The 22,669-nt window shown below is 40.8% G+C and overlaps 1 protein-coding gene across 2 annotated transcripts in view; it reads right to left on the bottom strand.

The window, feature by feature from the left end:
• Window positions 1–22,669, bottom strand: part of Dnm3 (dynamin 3) — a 466,696-nt gene that overhangs the window by 210,492 nt on the left and 233,535 nt on the right. For both annotated transcript variants that reach the window (XM_038349305.2, XM_038349304.2), the window contains exon 14: window positions 19,417–19,530. In XM_038349305.2, the coding sequence (XP_038205233.1) occupies window positions 19,417–19,530 (114 nt within the window). The remainder of the gene's footprint in view (window positions 1–19,416; window positions 19,531–22,669) is intronic.

Here is a 22,669-nt window from a genome sequence, read left to right as displayed (position 1 = left end):
TCTAAGTGGGGCTATCTTCCCTAATTTCCAATGGACTGAGGTCAAGTAGATTTTTATCTCAGCTACAAACTGAAAAGGAAACCATAGCTTGGTTCAATCATGCTTTTAACGCAAGATTGTATGGTTGATGGCTGCACAGGTGGTTCTGGCAATGAGAAGATTAGAAGACCAAAAATAAGCAAGGAAATATGGTTGCTCCCATGTTCATATGTATTCCAAAATGAACAGGGTCGTGTAGTTCACAGCTACAGTACAAACTCATACACAAATACTAAAATTGTACTATGCTTTTTTCTCACACTATTATCTCAGTTCTCGCATTTAATCATAGGAAAGATTTGATCAGAAACCATGTTAATAATCCACAGATCTTGCTTGTTTATGAACACCTAGCATGGTGCTGGAGGAGCCAAACATAAAAAATATGTCCCTGCCTTCACTCAGCTTATATTCTATCTTGCGGGAGAGCAGTATGTGAAATAGGAAATGGTTCAGTAAATATCTAGGACAGGGCAACAGACGGCTGACATTTTAATAGCATGGGATATAAAAGTTCTAAAAATCTGGTGAGATACGTTTTTGTATGAAGCGGAAAAAAATCTGTGTTCTGCTCTAGTATTTCCTGTGGTCACAAAATAATCTACTTATCTGAGTTTTGATTGAATCAGAATAGCAATATACACACTTTAAGGTTGTAATAAGGAACTAATACATGTTATATGAAAGGATTTTGTAACCTGTATAGAAGCTATAAGGTGGTCACACCATCACCTTGGAAAGCTAGAGTGAGGAGGTGTGAAAGAGGATGATCAACTTCTGTTTCCACGTCATTGAGTTGGAGCTGTTGGGTAATGGTAGAGCATTTACCTCTCATGCTTGAGGTTGTGGGTTCAATCCCCTGTGGTAACTTGTACACAGATTCTCTAATGCAATAATTTAAGCTATATCAACACATAGTTAAGGCATACATATCTAGATAACACACACACAACTGTAAGCACAAGTAACTCTGTTCTGTTGCAAACGCAGGGACACACGGACATAACTCTCAGTCCTACTTCCAATACAAGAACTTCAAAAGTTATTAAAAATCAGAATGACAATTGAAGTAGTGCTTCTACAACATTTTTTAATGGCATAAATTTCACAGTCCTTCAAAGTGACCTCCTGAGGTAGCCTATCACTCTGATACATGGCTTTTGAAATGAGCAAGGTGAAGGACTGGAGCTAAGATGTTTGCAGATGGCCAACAGAAATGGCTTGCTCTGCCACCTCAGGCCCCATGTATCTCAGGTATTCAATCAGTAACTTTACAGGCACAGAAAAATCCTTGAGTCCATCCCAAAAGAAGGCGAAAGTCTTCCTACGACAGCATGACGACCTTCTCTGATGGAAGGAGATCGCCGACATTAGCACTGCGGACACCGAGTTTCTCCCCTTTCTATGCCTAGTCCATCATTCTGGGCAAGCACTCAGCAGGCGAGAGCAAACACTCGCCCCAGCCATCTACAGCAAAAGCAACGCGAAAACAACTGGCCGGCTGGAAGCTCGGGGAGATGGGGGACATGTCTGCGAGAGTTTCTGGAGACAATCATTTATGAGGCTTTCAAAAGCCTCAAGGACAGCCCAATGTAAGCCTCTGCATGGGACTATTGTAAAAGCTTTAATTAGTGTAGGTAGAGCCGTTGAGAGGGTCTAGCTGTGTGAACCAAGGGAAGGTCATGGAGCAGTCTGGTCAGAAGCACTTTTCATTTGCCCTCAGAGAGAATGCCCAAGTCGTGCTTGTTTGACAGAAATTGAAGTGAGCAGAAGACCTTTGCTATGTGCAGCAGAAACAGGTTTAAACCAGAACGATGGGTTCCCAGCAGACCCCTGCTCACCAGCTCTTGCCTACTGTAGGACTTAGTGCGACGGGCACATTGGGAAGGATAGAGCAGCCTCCTGTAATCAGACCATTAGATCATGCTTAGTCACCCTCCCATCATTTCCGGTAAATATAGGGCAGTGATGAGAGAGAATGCAGTTGAGGGACCTGGGCTCCCCAAAATGCTTTCAAATAGGCCCTAAAAAAAGACGGAGGCGAGAGGACACTGTTAGGAAGTAATACCACTTGTTTGAACCGATTACTTCATCCTATAGATGCACGCCTGATGTAAATATCTTTGCTCCATCATAAGCTTCTAGATAGTACACTCTTACTTCATCTTCACAAGGCAACCAGGGCTTGTAACTGCTTTTGAACCCTTAGTGGTATGTTCAAAAATCTCAAAACCATGTTATGAAAAAAAATGAATACAGTATGGCAGTTATCACTTAAAGCATTTTGAAACAGTCAGCCCAATACAGCTTTCTACTTCTAAACTGTATCCCAGAGGGCAGGTACGAATGAGTTGTTTCGGCTCTAATTCTTACAACAATAACACCTTTCAGCGTCCAGTTGGTGAAATTAAAATTTAGAAAATTCCCATATTGTGATCTCCACAAAGCCAACGGATACAGCACTTATTTGAGGCAAAAGCAACCAGAGTCCTATGGAAAGAAAGTTAGAGGAGCTCCTATTCACAACAGCCAACAGCATGCATAACTGGAAACAGCTGGCAACTGGGAAGGAGCCCTCGATGCCAGTGTGCTGAGAGCTAGCAGCCTGACCCGGCTTTACTTAGCCAATTTCAGCAGGTTTACTAAACCAGAGATAAAAGTCGTTGTCAGAATACCATGTAAACAAAACAAAAGTCTTAGGACAGACTCAGGAGGAACCAGCAGGATAAAATGATGCTGCCTATTACAGTGTGGCTCTACCAGGGGGAACTGTTTTTAGAACAGAGCTGTGGGTGCTTGAAATCTAAAGTTTAATGTTTCCTTAGGTAAAGCTATAGAACGGCATGCACAGAGCCAGCCAAAATAGCTGAGGGAGCCTAGGAAGGCCACATGTGCAACTAATTACTCATGGAGGGCCATGACAAAGAGCGTTTCTCCAGACTTTTCATGGGGGCTTCACTTTCAGGAAGTCGCTGTAATTACTGCTCAAGTCTAGAGCAGCCTGCAAGCTGCTGACAGATCCAGTGGAGGAGGAGGAAGAGGAGGAGGAGGAGGAGGAGGAGGAGGAGGAGGAGGAGGAGGAGGAGGAGGAGGAGGAGGAGGAAAAGAAGGGGGGAGACCCCCAACTTATCTGACCTTACTGAGGAATGAAACACAAGAAAACACTATCACAGAAAAGTTAACAAAAAAAAGCCTCCAAATTTGCCTGCCTCAGAGCGTTCAACTTTCTGTTTACTGTTTTATCTCTGCTCTATCTTTCTTCAAATGACTTCTCCAGCTTCAGACAGCAAATTTGTACTTCTACTCTGAACTCACTTTCGGTTGGCCACGACAGAACTGTACATCTTGACTCTTTTTTTTTTTTTTTTTTTTTTTTTTTTCAGCTTTTCCATACTGGGGCCCACTTCCTGCCCAGTTGAGGAAAAAAATCTGGCCTGAAGATGAAATGACTGCTTAACATTACACGAAAACATCTGGTACCATTTTATGCACAGCCCCATGTCTGAGAGCAGGCGATTCTAGCGGTCTCTCCAGCGGCACAGCGCATACCCAAACCTCCCCAGGGTGACATCATCCCATATATGGACTCTCCAGCCCAGCCCTCCCCCTTTTCCTGGTCCTAAATTCATTGCCAGTTCCCTAGTCTGCTGCAAATGTGCCACGTCAAGACTGGAAATCACAGCCCTTGAGTGTGTCTCAGTCAATGCAGCAGACAGAATTCAGGGGGGAAGCCGAATAAGCCCTGGTGCAGGAAGACAGGCTCTCCCCAGCCCCGGGACAGGATTTTTCGTTCAGCGATGGAAGCTTCTGGAGATCCTGCTCCGTCGCCCCAGTGTTCAGACTACCTGTTCAGGACAATGCCGTTGTACAGTAGTCTGCACATTGGTTAGACTGGGCAAGGGCCAGCAACGCCATGGACTGCTGGGGACAAAATGTGCTGATTCCAAGGAGAGGACGGCTGGGTGCTCCTTTGTCGAATCTCATATCCAGTGTTTCTCTTCACAGGTTTTGCAAACTAGGGACCAAGAAGCCCTCAGGGACTCTGCCAGGGAAAAGGACTGCTGGAGGGAAGACCGGCGGGTAAGGCCTCGGGGACTGCTCACCTGGTCTGTGATTTGGGGGACTAGGTAGGGATCCCATCATCTCGGTGAACATGCAGGAGACACTGGGCTGCATGAGTGATGGAGACCCACGAACTTAACTTTCAAAAGAGCAACGCTGTATGGTAAATAGTAACTTTTTGTATTTTTTAAGTCTAAATATTGATTGTTCATTCAAGTGCTTTCTTAAATTTAAAGGTCTTCCACTTCAAAATGAAAGAGAAAAAAATTGTTCCAGACAACTAACAATAACTGAAGGCAACTTAGTTTTGAATGGTTGGAACCTGATAATTCAGAAACTTAAATTTGGGTATGAGTGAGCGCTATTCCAGCAACCTCTAACACGCCAGGAATGAATGCATTTTGCCCTAAAGTGGGGGTGGGGTGGGGGGACCCCTGTAATTTTCAAAACCTTATATGAACAGGGAGCTTTCCTAAGTATTCATTTATATAATAGAAACACCAAAAATAATAGTGCCTAACAATAAAAGAAGAGGCGGCAAAGTTTTTGACACCAGACAATACAGAGGGACTTAGCCAGAGATGAGTGCCAACCCGCAACTCCCTGAGTCAGCAACTCAGGAGGCCGGGGAATAGCGCTCTATCTTTAGACGGTTAACTAGCCGCACTGAAATTGTTCTTTAAGACTGGTTGATACTTGCTGGTCAGCCGAGCGCTCTGGCCCATATTTTACAAGGCTCTCACTGCCCTGGCCTTTGAAATGATAAGACACTTTGTCGAGGAAGACACTGATAAAACAGGAATTTGTAAACGGAGGCAAAAGTTTTCTTTGGTCAGTTTCCAGCTGTCCTGGAGGTGAAGGAGGGGGTGGGATGGCGGGGAGGGGTGTGTGTGGGGGGGTGGGAGGCAAGAAAACTGCCTCTAGCTGAATGAAAGAGAAAATAGTAGAGGAGCCTGGGTTGTTAAGTGAACTGGGGGATTTGTGTTGAACGTCAGAGGTGCTTCCCTGAAAGAAACTTCTGGAAAAAAACGTTGCAGCCTTAGCCATAAATTCCCACTGTTCATTTACTCCTACCCTTAAAAAATGTCAGTCCACATTCTAAGGAATGAAAGTATCTCCGGCTCTCTGCGCTTTCGGTGAAAAAGTGAATATCGTCTCTTTTCTCCTTTAAGTCCGAATCCTTGTCTAAGTTTCACATTCTACAGTAATCCAAAGATGAACACACGTTCTCTTTAGCAAAACATTTTATTATTGTTGTACCTCTGAGGTTCCTTTAAAATTACCCTTTAGATCACCCCCAAACTGGTGTATTTGACACAAAGGTTTCTGATGTATCATGATAATTAACTTAGATAAATGGCAGAGGAAATTTCGCTGTTTTTCACTTAGGTAAAACGGAAAAGGAATTGTTTCATTTTTCTACTGAGACTTGAAGAATTCCATCTTAATTATTTTCAATAGAGGAGTTGAAATTTTAAAGTGCTCTCCCTTTTTTTTTTAACATAGAAAACCGAAAACACTATCAGTCGATCTGTGAAAGTTTAAGTGTTTCGGGAAGCTTCCCTAGCTAAGGAGGGCAGACAACAAGCATTTGGGCCATAGAGTGTATTTTACTCCAGAAAGGATGAATTGCCCGACTCGCTTTCATTTAATGTATATTTAATTTAAAATTTCTCTTCATATTAAATGTCTTTCTTTTTTCTTTTTTGCTTCAAAGAGACTAACCTTTCTCTACAGGTCGCTTACCTACTTTCTCCCGGGGGACACTTTTTAGTCTGAAGATAGAAAGGGCTCACAGATGACTCTGTAGTAAATTCAACAGTAAAGATAAGAATTTCTTTGCAAACCCAGGAGTCCTTGCCTGGACTTGGTGACATCCTAACAAGCCATTTTCAAGGCAAATTTTAAGTAAATGAGGGTAATAGTACTTAATTTCAAATTATATGAGTTAAATTAAAAATCCAAAGGAAAATTGTATTTGCTAACCCTCTGCTGAATGAAGACAGGGTGCTAAGTCTGCGTCCTAGTGCCTACAACAGCACTTACACATCATCATAAAACCGCCATGTGTTTCCAAAGCAATTAGAATACTGTATAATTTTATTCTGATATTACTTCCAAAGGACATACATAAATATTTTAGGGACCGTGGGATCTAGTGCAGAAGAAAGTAGCCAACAGTGACCATCTTCCAGTGGACGTTATGGTGAGTCTCAATACGAAGAATGAAGCATTGTGCGTGTTCAGAGAGTGAATGACTGACAAGCTAGGCTGGGTACTGAGTCAAAGCACTTTTTCAACCATCTAAGAGAAAGGGAATTCTGAGCCTCATCACCATCTCTTCACCTCCTACTTAAATTCTCAAAACATGTTTTTTTAAGCAATAGATCTCAAAGTCAAAGAAAGTTTGTCCTAGGACAAAGCCTCCCACTGCTCTCTCTCCTACACTTAGTTAATAGGATTGCTCTCCTTCCTGCTTGCCAGTGAGCCTTTGGCTTGGAGAATATGTTTATGTTTTTAAATGACCAAAATATACTATCTTCCACCACCTTTTGCCTGTGGACCACCCAAGTAATTTACTCTATGGGCTAAAGAAAGCTTAAGCATAAAAGGTACTTAGGCATGAAAGACTTTTTGGTTTTGTTTTTCTCTCGGTTGGAGTCTTACGCTGATATGAGAAATAAAAAGAAACTATGGTTTATTTAAAAAGTTTAAAAAAAATCACCCATCCACAAATGTCCATGGTCGCTAAAAGGAAGTTGGAGCTCCCAGTGACTCTCTAAGGGAACCACTCTTTAAAATCAGCTTTTCTTTTATCTCCAGATAATAGCCCACCCATTACCATGATGTCCAAATAACAACTATTAGACCAACACATAGAGATCCCAGCTTAAAATAAGTGGGAGGCCAGGCTCTAACCTGAGGCAGGACACCCTGCCTCATAGCCCAGATCTCCGCTTACTTCATTGTCCTGAAGATTACATGGATGTAAATATTTACCCTCTTTTCAAAGGGTTTTTATTGGGATTTTTTCTCAGTTGTACTAAATAGAGATAATGGAATAAATCAAGGAAAATAGTTAAATCTTTACTATGGCTCTTCTGACTTATCGTGCTACTCAGTGTCCTAGAGTTGCTGTGGTTTAAGTGCACTGCTCGAGATTCCAAAGATAGTTCTTTTCTTACATTTTTGTCTGGGGACCCGGCATTATCAATAGCTTAAGCACCACATGCTATGACAATTACATAAGAATGTTTCCATACTTTAGGCTAAGACTTTAAGTGATAATCAAGTAAGTACGGCTTGGGACGCTGGAGGGAGGGGCGAGTCTTGTAAATTCTTCTGTCTTTAATTTTTTTTTTACCAAGCTTGGAGAAGGTTCAACAGAGCTATAAATTATACTTGTGCCCCATACTTACTACAACCATGTTTTTTTAATCTATCAAAAAATAAATTGTCCCCAAATCTCATGAATAAAATAATCATTTCCTCCCCATTTTGATTTATTTTTCTCTGCAGAAGAGCTGTTATATTATTTCAGGCTCAAACATTTTGGATAACATGGTATAAATGAAACAGCTTCCTATTAAAGGATATCATATGAACTCACATTTCTTCTTATTTTTCCAGGTTGCATGCATCATTCCTTTAAGTGGGCAGAGTAAACTGGATCAAATTATTTATGGGAGAGGGGAAAGTGATGCAGAATTATAATAATTGTAATTGCTATGGTATATTCTTTGAAAGTGAATCACTCTGTAATGATTTTCTATGGCTCTGAATGAAACAACAGACCAAATAGCATTTCAAGGTATTCCCTTTTTATATACTGGACTTGGTAATTACTTTAATAGCAGCCAAGCACTTCTGCTCTGAAGTGTTGGACAGAAGCGCACGTTTATTTTCTTAAATAAGTCCAGATACAATTGCACTCATCAACTCTCTGTTAAAAAGATATCATGTCTAGGTACTGAAAAAACAAACTCAGATTTGTGGTAAACTGTTCTTTTCCCATTCTCTAAAGAGTATTTTACTGTCTGTAACACTTCTATTTGCTATTTCTGTCTTAGAATTTCCAACTGAAGGTAAATAATAAAGTTTTGTTTCCTTTAAAGTTGAGATATGATGTACACTCCTTGGATAACAATGTTTTGTTTAACTTTATTTTTAATGAAATTTCACTTTTTAGACTTTTGACTCTTTGGCTATCTTGTATTTAAGATGACAGAGAAGTTGTTAAATATCTCTCCATATGCAAATTGACAAAGTATATTAATGCAGCCAGCACTCTGACCCAGCGGGATTGCAGTTTACATTTTATGTTAACGCCACTGATTCACATTTTCATTCTGGATGTGAGGCGAACTTTCCCCCCCTTTTTTTTAACAGTGTCAAAAACACATTCTATATACTGTGAGTAATAACATTCTAGATTATGTCTTTGATTCATGGCATGGCTCTGCTAGTTAATCAAGAGGAAGGCAAGCTCATAACTGTCTTCTGCTTGATTTTCATATGGCTACCTCGAAAGGAAAATAAAATTTTAAAATAAATTCCTATTACTTGGAGATATATATTTATCTTCAAAGCCTGCTGGCTCAGTTGCCAGACACGCTAGGCTCATTAATTATTTGGATGTGGCTGCTGTTGCCATGTAGATGACAATGTTCTTTTTCATGGGCAAGCTTACAGTACCTATGTGCTAGGAGAAACGGGTGTAAGCACGGTCTCATCTACTGCGCTCCTAAGACAGGCAGAGTTGTGATGAGGACGAACATCTGGTTCAGTCACTCTGAGCCCTGACTGCATGAGGGCCAGTAACAATAGGAATTGGATTTTTTTTAAACAAATTAAAAAACAAACAAACAAACAAAACTTCTGTTAACTTTTTCCCTTAAAACCATGTGAGTTTTCTGTCTTTGACAATCATCCTTGTTAGTGCCTTTGGATCAATTGTATGAGTATACTTTCTGAATAAAATCAAATGTCTAACTGCTTTTTAGTTCCATAATGTTTTAATGTTTAATTTTATTGTGTGTTTTTCTCCTTTCCCCTTACCCCCCAAATTCACCCAAATCTGGAAAACAGGCTGATTGTATCTGTCCATGAGCAAAGGAAACCTGAAGGACCCAAGGGCCTGGCTGGACAGAGTTGTCATGTGTCTGCCTGTCTACACTTGCTGTGCAGAACATCCGCTCACCTGTACAGCAGGCACAGACAGGCAGTCACATGACAACCCAGCCTGAATGACAACCAGCCATTGAAAGACAGCAGTCCTCACACCATAGCATCTACACCAAGAGCTACAGCCACAATGAGGGGTCTGGGGCCTGGGGTTTTAAACTGTTGGCTTATTAAAAAAACTCGTATGTAAACTTTTAATTTTGATTCGCATATTAAAACCCACCCAAAGTAAAGTGAGTGGTGCCTATGAAACATAATAAAACCCATTTCTGAAAATGCTCCTGTGTTTTACATAGTCCTCTTTTCCTGCTGCCACACTCTCGGCATTTACCGTACACTTCTTTGCTGCCTCCCCAGATTGACATACAAATCAATTCAACAAAACCATTTAACTTCAGCTTGATGTTTGTTGGGGAATAAATTATTCTGCCAGTTCTCCTAAAAATAATTGTTTTATATGCTGTTACTTTTAAATGGGGTGGGGGATGAGAGATAAACTCAGGAGACATACATGAATACAGAGAGAGAGAGAGAGAGAGAGAGAGAGAGAGAGAGAGAGAGAGAGAGAGAGAGAGAGAGAGAGAGAGAGAGAGGAGAGAGAGAGAGAATTTAAAAAAGAGTAACAATATATTCTGCATGGAGGATCAAATATTTCAAGTTAAGAAACTGCCAGTTTGGACTGTATAAAAACATATCTTAAAATATTTCCAAGAGATTTTTCACATATTCAACTGTTTCTCTTCTTTTGATAAGAATATTAAACCATCAACATTTCCAGGTGCCATGATATGCACAGTAGTCATCATGTTATTGTTTAACTTAGGAAGAGTCTGCACTGCAGTCACGGGGATGAACCATCAGGGCTGGTATATTCGCTTGGGATCTACGCTTCGATTCATGTAAAAACTTTCACACTCGAGATTTTTCAGGGAAGTTGATATTTTCAAAGGGGCAAAGGGAGTTGCTGATAGGCCTGCATGGTATATCCTAACTTCTGAGGAAATATCAAACCCTGTGTACTAATGGGAACTGGAGAAGTGACCGGAGCTGATTTGTATCTGAACATTTCATACACCTGGGGGTAAATGCAGGGAGGTGGGTACATTTAGAAAATTGTTCTACTTTGACCAGATTTGCTAAAATTATTTTACTTTTCAATATTTAAAAGTTAACTTTTCTTATATTTTAATCAAGCTTTAAAATTGTAACCTGAGGCTACCCCAAACCATTTTGTAATAGTTAAAATAATTAAACATCTCAGGCAAACTGTTTTTCACCCAGGGAAGTCCATTTTTAAAATGAAAGATTTAACCTTAAGGGGCCTACAGTTTCCAAATTTTCTGAATTTTATGGAATTAATACTAAATCTGACAGCATACTTTCTTTAAGAGAGAAATTAAACATGAGTCATAGGTAAAACTATGACATGAAAATATGAACAAAGTTAAATATCTTATATGTAAACAATCTAGACTTACAGAAAATATCTTGTATTAAAAACATCTATTTCTCCTCTCTAAGACTCGTGAAAAACTTACAAGGTTTTTGCCTTAGAGGAAACTCTAATTGACCACCCAATAGAATGTTAAATGATAATTTACCAAATGTGAAGTATAAACAGGAAGTATAAACTGTCCATGGGGCTATTTGCATAGTCCCGCCCAACTTTAAAGGCATTAGACAAACTGCAGTAGGCACTAAAAGAGTTCTCCTGAGCAATTTTTCTTTCGTGCCCTCCCAGGACAGGAATGCACCCTACCCAGGGTGGCACAGGGTCCCAGTCAGAACACGAAGGAAGTAGGGGTCAACAGAGATCTTTCAAAGCGAGACACTTTGTTTCAAATCATTTTTCCATAAATACAAAGTTACACTAAAAACCATTTATGACCTGCTTTCAAAAGTCTTGACTGTTTAATATACATTTTAAATTTATAAAATAGGGCACACTCGAGTTTTTTTTTTCTCCTGGGAAAAGGGTAATATAAGGAATGTGGACTTTCCAGAATTTGCTTTTGCAAACAGCAAACAGTAGGAGTGGGTTTGTAGTTAAAAGGTATTTTTAATAAATTTGAAATAGCACTGGCCATTACAGTTTATTAATAACACTTATTTTATTTCCTAAAACATAAATCCTTGGATAATGCCAGAATTTAGAAATAGTCAAGCTCATATTGTAAGTTATAATGTAAGTTACTTTCTATACATGGGAAAAATACATCTATGAAGTCGAAGACATTTGAGCTATATAAGTGTTTGGCATTTATTTGGATATTAAAATAAAAATACCCACATTCGAGCTAAGTAAGCGATTTTTGACAAGGACTGTGCAGAGTGTTCGGTGGGCAGAGGCTGACATCCTCCATCACAGGGACCCCTGCAGCTGCTGCTCTACGCAATCTAGAAAATGCAAGTAGGAAGGCAAAGAGCTGCAGACCCCTGTGTCTTTGGTGCCCCGACTTTGAACAGCCAGGCCCACAGCTGTCACTTTCCTCCCTATCTTCCGTTGTATTTGTCTTCTGTTAGAGCTACACAACAAAAGCAATGCGGAGTAAATATCCCTATAAGGGAATTGTATAATCTCCTCATCTAGCTATCCAAACATTTCTGCCCACAAAAATGAAGCCTGCAATTTCTTAAGAGTCCAAAGAATGTCCTGTCTCAATGCAGACTTGGATTTCCTTCGGTCGTGCAGGGGTAGTACATTTCTGCTGCAAACGCTATGTGCCCCGGCTCTACTTTTCATTACCATTTCAGTCTTCATGCCAAAACACAGATGGAGAGTGATTCTGGCAACCAGCTTCACAGTATGAATGGGCAGTTGATCCTTTTTGATTAGTTTAACTCTGGGAAGACTTACACATTCAGATGCACATAGATTTAGCCCTTTCTTGTTGATATTAAGAAAAATGAATTTTTTTCCTTGAATCAAATTATCCCTTTCTCTCAAAATGTACCCTAGAAACATTTTCAAAGAAAGTTTGCCATTAGAGTATTAGTATGAAGTTATCAGAACTGACATTTTTTGGAAATGAGTTTTTGTTTCATTCTCTTATCTTCATGAAATTCCCCCAAGAATTTATATGTGAAAATGAGTAATGAGACATTCAGTTTTTACTCATATGATCTCAAGTCCAGGAAGCCATGTTTATAGTCAGGAGACTGAAATCCACTAACCAATTATGAAAATTGACAAAAAAATCTATAATTTAATAATTTCCTTTGGCCCTTGGTAATACTGTCCCATGATGAAATCCCACTGTAGCTGGTCATCCACTCACTGTCTCAGACCTTCATTAATTAGAATTCTATCTGTTCTTTTCATTGCTGGAAGCATCAACAGCATAAAGAGAACAACACAGCAGCTCCTGGGTGCACAGTGCTTACAGTCTTTGTGTGTCTAGTTGCCCTGTCATCTTCTAAAACACGTTTCAGATCATGCCTACCAATTTCCATCATCCCAGGCCAGCCTAGGATACCATGGCCTCTCATGTAATCATGGTAACAACTTCTAACCCCCAGTCCAGTTTTGTTCTCTTCCAATTAATTCTTCACAAGATAACCAAAGTGCGCTCTCTCTCTCTCTCTCTCTCTCTCTCTCTCTCTCTCTCTCTCTCTCTCTCTCTCCCCACATTATATATAACATATATATTAAGCTGTCTGATCATGTGACCTCCGGTTCACACATTCCAAAAGCTCCTCTTACCGTGGCAGCTGAAGCGCTTTATTTCTCAAGTTACTCTTCATTTCATATTGGTCACTCTGGTTCAACTACGCCCCAGGACACTAACATGACCTTCTATAATCACTCAACTTAAAAATCACTCAACTTAAAGCCCCTACATCCTGTAATCGTTTCACCTCAGACACTGTTTATGTCAAACACATCACTGGCTTGACTTTTCCTAGACTCTAATCAGCATTGGGTAAGCTTTGTGGTTTGTTTATATGTTTTCTTTATTCAGATTGTCCCTCAAAAGAACAGGCATCATGGACTCTTTGTTAACTATTTTATCCTGAGTGACCAGAACCATGCCTCACAGATAACCAGTTTTCCAAAAATACCTGTTGGGAAAAGTTCAGGTGCAGAAGGGTGTGACACACGCATGGCACAGCTAGCTAAGTCTCCTGTTCTCTCTCTCCTCTCTCTCTCTCTCTCTCTCTCTCTCTCTCTCTCTCTCTCTCTCTCTCTCTCTCATTTGGAGAAGGAGATAAAACACTCACTTAACTCAATGTCTGGGACACTGCAAGTTCCCCACAATGGTACCCACAATGACGGTAATGAACACCAGAAAACTCCAGAGAGAGGAGCAGGCCTGATGTGTGGCAGGTGTAATGAAGACTGAAGTTCTAGTTACCATTACCACTACTAACGTGTGATGGAGGGCTAGTTACCATTACCACTACTAATGTGATGGAGGGCTAGTTATCATTACCACTACTAACACAGGATGAAGGGCTAGTTACCATTACCACTACCAACATGGGAGAGTCTTCTCTGAAAACCACTTGGCATTTGGTTTTGTCAAACATTCTGACCATTTTGGCTGGACTAGTGTTATATAGGTACATAGTATAGAGTATATATGCTCATAATACATATAAAGAATTTCATATGGGATATTCTAGATTGGTACCACTAAAGGTAAAAATAAGAAGATAAGAAGAAAGACAGAAGCTAGTGTGCTGTCTGAGGGATGGACCAAAAGAGGAAAGCTACCAAAGGCACACCAAAAGGGGTGTCCACTGGTAAATACTGCTGCAGAGAGGAGCACACATGACATCACTAAAATTGCTGTCTTTCTCCTGGAAGTACTCTGCAAAGATAAGTAGTATAACCAACCTTATGTTATTATTTTAATAGAAATCAAAGAACTATATGCTAATCATCTCAGATCACAAATCTTCATGTCTGAGCTCTGACCTCACCCTAATAAGTAGCTGCCACTAATTCTGTATGCCATGCATACACTGGCAGTGGGACCACAGGGAAGACAGACCATAAAAATGTGTGCATGGCCATTCACATGGGAAATTTCAGGTCTGGGGTTCTGCTCCATGACCTAGAAGTTCAAGACCTGAGGAAATCCTCTAGGAATGACTTAGAAACTGTCCAACTCTGAAAGATGGATGATGTCCTTCCACAGGACACAGAGATCTAGTCTGGGAGTAGTGTCAGAGAGTAAGATATAGCTAAGTGGATAAACCTTGCCAACTGTCTCACTACATTGGAATAAGCCCATGAAGATAATGTAGTGGCCTGTTGCCTGGAACACAGGCAGGAACCTTTCTATCAGGGGCATGTGCATACTATGTGTGCACCATTACTGTATCGTACTGGTAGAGCACAGGCTTAAAAGTTCTCAATGGATTCTTGGGGTGGGGTTCAGGCATCCAGTGAAACTTAAGAACACGGAGTGTGTATCTTTTCTGAGTTGGGGAAAAAAAACAGGAAAGTTGCCAAGAACAAAACTTCTAATATCATGCTAACTATAACTTAAAACCATCACTTTGATTTTCATGGTCTTGTTATGCCAGTTTGGAAAGGACCCAGTCTGATAACATCATTTCGAATTCCTGGTTAAGACACAGGAGAACCCACAGGCTAGAGGGGAGATGGTATGGAGAGTTTCACTGAATAAACAGGATGTGCGCTCCCTTTTGTTACCTGAGCCTTGCCATTCATTAAGAAAACCCAGATCTCGTACACTGATGTCATGACATGAAATAATCAAAATAAATTGGGAAGTAGATGGCATGCTGGTCAAAGAATGGCATTCCATACTCAGGGAGACTGTGGAGATACTTTTAGTAGCTTGAATAAATATATGAGTATGACAGGAAGGACTCTTGTTCACATGACTTGTGAAGGATGCTTGCTCACATATGACTTATGAAGAACCCTTGCTCACATATGACTTATGAAGAACCCTTGCTCACATATGACTTATGAAGAACCCTTGCTCACATATGACTTATGAAGAACCCTTGCTCACATATGACTTATGAAGAACCCTTGCTCACATATGACTTATGAAGAACCCTTGCTCACATATGACTTATGAAGAACCCTTGCTCACATATGACTTATGAAGGATGCTTGTTCACATGACGTATGAAGAATCCTTGCTCACATATGACTTATGAAGGACCCTTGCTCACATATGACTTATGAAGAACCCTTGCTCACACATGACTTATGAAGGACACTTGCTCACACATGACTTATGAAAGACACTTGCTCACGTCTGACTTAGGAAGGCCCTGTGAAATCCCTCTGAGGTGGTTGGATCAGCAATGGTCCCTCTGCTCAGTTAAAAGACTGAGACTCAGAGACAAGCAGTGATGTGACCCAGTACAGGTAGCCAAAGCAAACCTCAGCCCATGCCCACTCACATTACCAGGGCTACACAACCATGTGCTCCATTAGTATCATCCTGAAAAACAGCCTTGAACCTGTTCCTTAATCATGGGTATAGTTCTTAAGTCATTTATCTTTATTAAAAGCCTGCCAAAAGTTAAATAAAACCGTATATATTCACAGGACATAATCTATTCATTAAGCAGTAATTTAGGTGATAACACCTGCCTAATTACAAAAGTAAGCAAGATGGTGATGAAAACACATAATACAGAGACCCTCTGTGAAAATTTAAATATAAATTATCATTGAACAATCAACAAACCTACAACTAATTCAAGGATCTTTCCCTTGCCACGTTTCTTTGATCAAAACAAAAGGATTCTTTTCTGAATCAGGCTTCCGCAGGATGTTAGTGCTGACAGACGCGTAGGGACAGCCTAAGTGCTCCACTCCACAAATTAGCTCCACAAGTTACAGGACAACTAGAGCTCATTTTTACACAGGCATATTCCAGATTTGGGAGAATTTGAAGAGGTTGTCAATGAAACCACCTTTATTCAGCCTGTTGTTGAGCCATGGCAGCAGGCCCTGTGGAGTCTAAGCATTGTTTCCGACAGTGACTCTCACAGATGAGTGTCATGAAGACTCAAGATACCCACGGTGTGTTGCTCAGCCCCACACTCCTCATACTTCCTGCCTGAACCTAGTCCTCTTACCTTCCTTCCTACTTCAGCTCCCAATAGACTTCACCACTTGTTCACTCTCTCTCAAAAGAGCGAGGACCAGTGCTGTCTCCTCTCTTTTCTCAGACTGCGCATTCAGAAATGACCCGCAGAGGCAGGCAGCTCTACCAGGGAAGCCAATGGAGCAGGGTAAAGAAGGGCAGTGGTGGCTGCCAAGGAGCAGTGGGGTGAGAATGAAGGATGCCGGAGAGGGCTCTGTGCCACCAATACTAACAACTTGGAGATGGTCATCGTCCTTGAGTCAGGCATTCCTAATATGAAAAGTTGCCGTCATGTTTCCAGGCAGAGTTCTGAATGAGGAACAGTAGCCACTGACTGAGGGCTTTGTGCAGTCCTCTCCATTTGAACTAGCAGTGCCCCCTGCCTGCAGCCACTACCCATCTAAGTCGTCATCTCTAGCCTTGGCCTGCTATGGCTTCCTAGTTGGTCTCCTTCTATTCTTGCCACCCACCTCTACCTTTTGAGAATTCCATGACTATCACACAGCCCCACAGAGATCCTAAACCACAAACCTAATTGTATCATACCCTCTCAGAATGCTGTAGAGGTGTTCAGTCATCCTTGGAATAAAATCCAAATAATTGGGTGGTGACTTATCAAGCCCCCAGCCCCTGGCATCTTTGTCCCTCACTATACCTACATTCTGGCCACAAGCTCTCTGGCATTTTCCAGCTCTGAGACTTTTGCATTTATCATGCCCTCTGCTGGATTACTGTTCGACTAATTCTTCTGCACAGCTCAGCACTCCTGTCTCTACTCCACTGTGATGGTTTTCTTATCCTAAAGGCTGGTCCCTGTCATCTTCTCTACCCTTCCCCTGTTTCATTCTCTCTAGTGCCCTGAGTACTTGACATTACTGCTTGGTTGTTGGTTATATATAGCAGCAACCTTGTCTGTCCTTCTCTCTTTTCTTGGTAGGCTCTAAAAGGAGAAAATGAACCCTTTATTTGAAGGATCATTCACATTCTTCCCTACCTCAATCCCTGTACATGCATCTTTAGTAAACTGGCCACTGGACATAGGCAATACTGAAATAAACATGTTTATTTCCTATGTGTGGAAATCAAGCAGTCTTGCATCTTTAAAGGAGAAGATGGCGAGTCCAATAATGCAACTCCCTGGGCTCTCAGAGTTTCTTCCTTCCTAACCCAGAGCATCAGATGCCTCACCACCCTTCCAGGAGTGACACAGGAGGCCAGAGAGCCAGACCTACAGCTACACCGCAAGAGCAAAGACTCCCTAGCTCTCTCAGGGATGCATGGTAGCCACACCCAGAAAACGGTCAACTCTGAGTCTCCTGGAAATTATCCCAGTGAATCCTTTGTAAGGCAAGAGGGACTCGGACAACCATGAACTTTGGAACTTCCAGGTTCTAGTAACCTGGGTTCTAATTTCTACCTTGCTGCCAGCTCTCTGTGTGACCTTTGGAAGCTGGTTATCCTGATAGACATTTATAAGAGAAACCAAACCATGTTGAAATAACTTTCCAAAACAGTGACCTACATTAGTGACGGAGGTGGCATTTGCTAGTTTTAGTGTTCCCATCTCCAAATAGCCATAATAAGAATACCTTCCCCCAAGTTCTAACATGGGTCAGTCAAATAACATGCAGCAAACACTGGCTGCCATTATTACAACTCCTAAGGGAAAACTTCTGCTTCCCCTTGTGTTACTGGGAAAGGTCCCAAGACTGATAATGAATGTAAAAGTATGAAAATGAATATCCAAATATTCAAGGGGAAGTGTGTCTACAGTGTAACTAAGTCACAAAGAAGATAATTATTTACTCTTTTGCATACAGGGGAGAATCTTGGAGCTTATGCCATGGTCTTTAAACTAGAGCGTCCCACAGAATGACAGGCACAGATCACCAGGCACGGGAGAAACAGCATTGCTCATCCTCAGATTCTCAAAATACCTCTCTTAGTCAGTGATCTATTGTGGTAAAGGAACACTGTGGCTAAAGCAACTCTTACAAAGAAAGCATTTAATCGGGGGGTTCGCACAAAGTTTCAGAGGTTTAGCCCATTATTGTCATGAAAGAGAGCATGGCGGTATGCAAGTAGACACTGAAGCAGTAGCTGAGAGAGCAAATCTGAGGCTGTGCCTGGCATAGGCTTCTGAAACCTCAAAGCTCATCCCCAGTGACACACTTCCTCCAGCAAGGCCACACCTCTCAGTTTTTCTAATCCTTTCAAATAGTGTAACTCCCTGGTTGACTAAGCATTCAAATAGATGAGCCTATAGGGGTCATTCTTATTCAAATGCCCAAAATGACCAGTATCACTTTTTACTGGAGGTGGTGACATGAGAATTTGAAAACAAGGCATTGAACAACAAATTCGTTCTGACATTTCTGTAGAATTTGAGTTTCCATATCACAGAATCTTTCGTGGGAATCAAGCTATTATCCAAAACTCTGCAACACACTGTTACACAGAAAGACACAGAGAAACGGAAAGAACATCGAACATGAGCCAGAACACCACAATTCTTGCCGTTTATGGTTTTCTATAGATATCCAATTCTCAACGAAGAAAACCTGTAGAACGGTCTGGTACTAGCATGAAGCCCAGCAGTCTCGCCGCTGCCCACGCCGTTCCCTGGAGGTGGAGGCCACAGCAGCCCCACACTGCCTTACCCACGGCGGCATCTCATTCTTTTCACCTCTATGGCCTTATGTCTTTTCAACACGTTATTCAATGAATGGTGCTTTGGCCACACCAATGTCTTTATATTAACCTAAGGAAGAAAGTTTCCACTTCTTGGTCCATAAATTTACTTCTCCAGGCCAGCAAAATAGGACTATATGAAAGAAATAATCAGGAAAGGAAGTTCAATGGGAACATTGTAAAACTAAAGATCCATAATTTGAAAAAGAAAGAAAAGCAGGGCTTCTTTAAAACAACATTTATAGACAGATCTCACTGCAAAAGAGGTACCAGTGTCCGGAGCTGTGCATCACAATGGCCTCAGTCAATTTCACGTTAGAAACGTTTAAGGGAACTGTCGCTCTCTGTGGCTTACCTCATCGTCTTTGTACCAGCATAGACTTTCTGCAGTGAGGACGAACCAGTAGCCCTTCGAGCCTCCTTTCATGATGCCGATGTTGCTGACAGTCAGCCAGCCCTTGCGAATCACCTGCAAGGAAGCAGACATCAGCAGAACCATTGAGAGTAAGCAAATGGAGAGCACAAGTCTCAGGCGAACTAAACGATATAAATTGCACTAAGAACAGCCTTGCCCGCCGCCCTCCCCCACTCAGCCTCCCCTGAGCTACTGAAGAAAGTGTATCTTCCAAAGCTTAGATGGCCACTGGGAGGTCTTGCCCACTGGTGACCAAAACAAAAATCTTGGGATCATACGGATGGCAGAACACAGGAGACTGAAGCAGACAAGAATGAAGCAGCCTGACTGGCTGTACCGGCCTATTTATGGCAGTGCTGCTACAATTAAAACATATTTTGCTGATTGATTGGATAGACTTCCCATGTCTACCACTCCATCTCTCTTTCCAGGCTAATGGCCTATTTGTCTGCCTGGTTTAAACTCATTAAAACTTGCAGCAGACACTCATCAGCAAATGGAAAAAAAAAAAAAAAAAAACAGAAACTCCAGCAACCCAATTAGATCTGACCAAGGAAGAAAGCTGAAATCATGAACATTTTAGTGTGGGGCCTTTGAATGGTCTTGATTTATCCACCCCCTTCTGGTTGTTATTTACCATAGAGTAAAATATGTACCATCTTAGAAACATCACTCGATGGTTTTCAAATTCTAAAATATTAACAACTGGGTGACATGTTTGACAGAACTTAAAAGTGGCATTTAAGGAAAAAATTCATTTTTCCTCACAGTAGTTATAAAGTTAACGTATTCCACACATGGAATAGTTTCCCATATTCTCTGTTTTATTATCTCAGAACCAGAAGCGCGGTCCTATAAGGGATTCTACATTTTCCTAAAGTTTAAAATTTATCCTGTTTTAAAAACATTCACTGTCCTAGACATTATAAATATTTCTTACTTTCTGGTTGAATGACTACTGGTTCCTGAAGGTAGATGAAAATGCTCTAATAATACGATTCTATATTTCTATCAAATTTTCTGTTGAAGTTTAAGAAAGGCCATAGGAAAATCATGAAATACACCAAAGCTCTCCCTGCTGCTTTTTCAAAATTCTCTCCATGTTTACAGCCCAGACCATCCACGATTCCTTTTCAGCATCCCCACTGTCCATTCTCCTTCCTCAAGGCCTTGCTGAGTTTACAAAGAGCATCCCTCCCGGGCCCAGACCAAGGTTGTTTTTGAACACCTTCTTCTTATACTCTCTAACAGAAAGAAGATGACAATGTCCCTCCAAGAACAATTCCTACCAGATACAAGGGAGTCATTCAAGTGCTTTCTAAAACGCACCAAGTCCTAGACTAGAAATTCTCTGAGTAAATCAGAACACATGCACATGGAGTCCAGGGACCTATATTTTACTATATTACCCAGGGGATCCTTCTTCATACTGCAGTTTGAAGGCTAGGGAACGTACCCATACACCACATAAAATTAAAACTCTGTCTTCCTTAGAGCAAAAGAACATGGCGAGGTTTCAGGAAAACAGATTTAAAAATCTGACAAACCAGGTGACCTCATTTCCGAACCACCTTCCAGTTCTTACTTCAGCACCTTCTCTGAGCAAGTCTATCACACCCTCCTCAAACTCCTTTGTGTGGGTAAGCATCTCTTACTATGTGATTTTATCAAAGTACACATTTCTGGAGCTGCTTTTCCTGCCGAATTATAAGACCCCTAAGGACACAATGGAATCACTGTACCATGTTCATTTTAAACTTAAAAAAAAAATTCTTTAAAGAAAAAAGCATTCATGGAAGGAAATTCATGGCCCAGCGGTTGCAGACAGCCTGCTGTGTAAATAGGTAAAGTAGTAATTTGTTGTTGTAGACCTGGGAGAGTTTATCTGTATCCAAAGATACTGAATAAATCGAAATACTTTGATGAATTTTAGGCCCTAGTACAATGACACAGTGTCATTTGTATTCGTAGAAGACCAAAAAAAAAAAAAAATTAATGTATGACAGGGCTCTCATGTGCATATTCTCTCTCTCTCTCTCTCTCTCTCTCTCTCTCTCTCTCTCTCTGAAATTCTTTTAAAAAGAAAAACTGAAGACTGGAAAAAGTGGTGGGCTGATGGAGGAGAGTTATCTGTCTATGTTTCTTTCATTGGTTAATTAATAAAGAAAACTGCCTTGGCCCTTTAAGAGAACAGAAAATTAGGTAGGCGGAGTAGACAGAACAGAATTGTGGGAACAAGGAAGTAGAGTTGGAGAGACGCTTCAGGCAGTCGCCATAGGAGTCTCCATGCTGCTCCTCTCCGAGATGGACGCAGGTTAAGATCTCTCCTGGTAAGCCACACCTCGTGGTGCTACCCAGATAACTAAATATGGGTTAAAGCAAGATATGAGAATTAGCCAATAAGAGGCTGAAACTATGGGCCAGGCAGTGTTTTAAAAGAATACAGTTTCCGTGTAATTATTTCGGGTGTAAAGCTAGCCAGCGGCGGGTGGCGGGACGCAGCCCCGCCGCTTTCACACTACAGTGGGCTGAAGCTGAAGTGGGATGCTAGATTTTACTATCTCACTTTTCTAGAAATACAAGAAATAAATTTTACATATACATATATATATATATATATATATATATATATATATATATATATATATATATGTCTGATATAAGTATACTTGGTCCTAAATTCTTCGACTGGCCAGATGGCCAGTGGGTAAAGGCACTTGCTTCCAGACGACTGATACAAGGCAAGAACTAAAGCCTGTCATTTAATTTGTTCTCTGATCTCTGTTCATTCACATGAATTTTTAAAATAATTATGTAAATGTCTATTGTATTCATCAATTGTATCAAAGGTACTTAAAAATAAATTTGAGACTATGATGTAGCAACGAGAAACATTTTTAACTGTCTCAAACACTTTGTGTGAGATATTTATCAACAACCTAATATTGATAGCCTTATTGCTACCTCTTGGATACCAAATTCAAAGAAGTTGACTTCAATGTGTGCAATAAATGTTATTACATATAAGCTGTTTCTTCTTTTCTAGAGACATAAGTGATGTTCCACTCCATTCTTCATTCCAGTGGATCTAGCATGCTCCCTTGAACAAAGAGAGCACATCTGGTTTATTCGTTTATTTATTCATTTTCTAAAGGCCTTTTACAAGCTAAGAAAGAACTACACTAATAACCCA

Source organism: Arvicola amphibius, chromosome 12, assembly GCF_903992535.2.
Source record: "Arvicola amphibius chromosome 12, mArvAmp1.2, whole genome shotgun sequence".
Taxonomy (NCBI): Eukaryota; Metazoa; Chordata; class Mammalia; order Rodentia; family Cricetidae; genus Arvicola; species Arvicola amphibius.
Note: the sequence above shows the minus strand (reverse complement) of the source record. Positions and strands in the feature narration are given on the sequence as shown.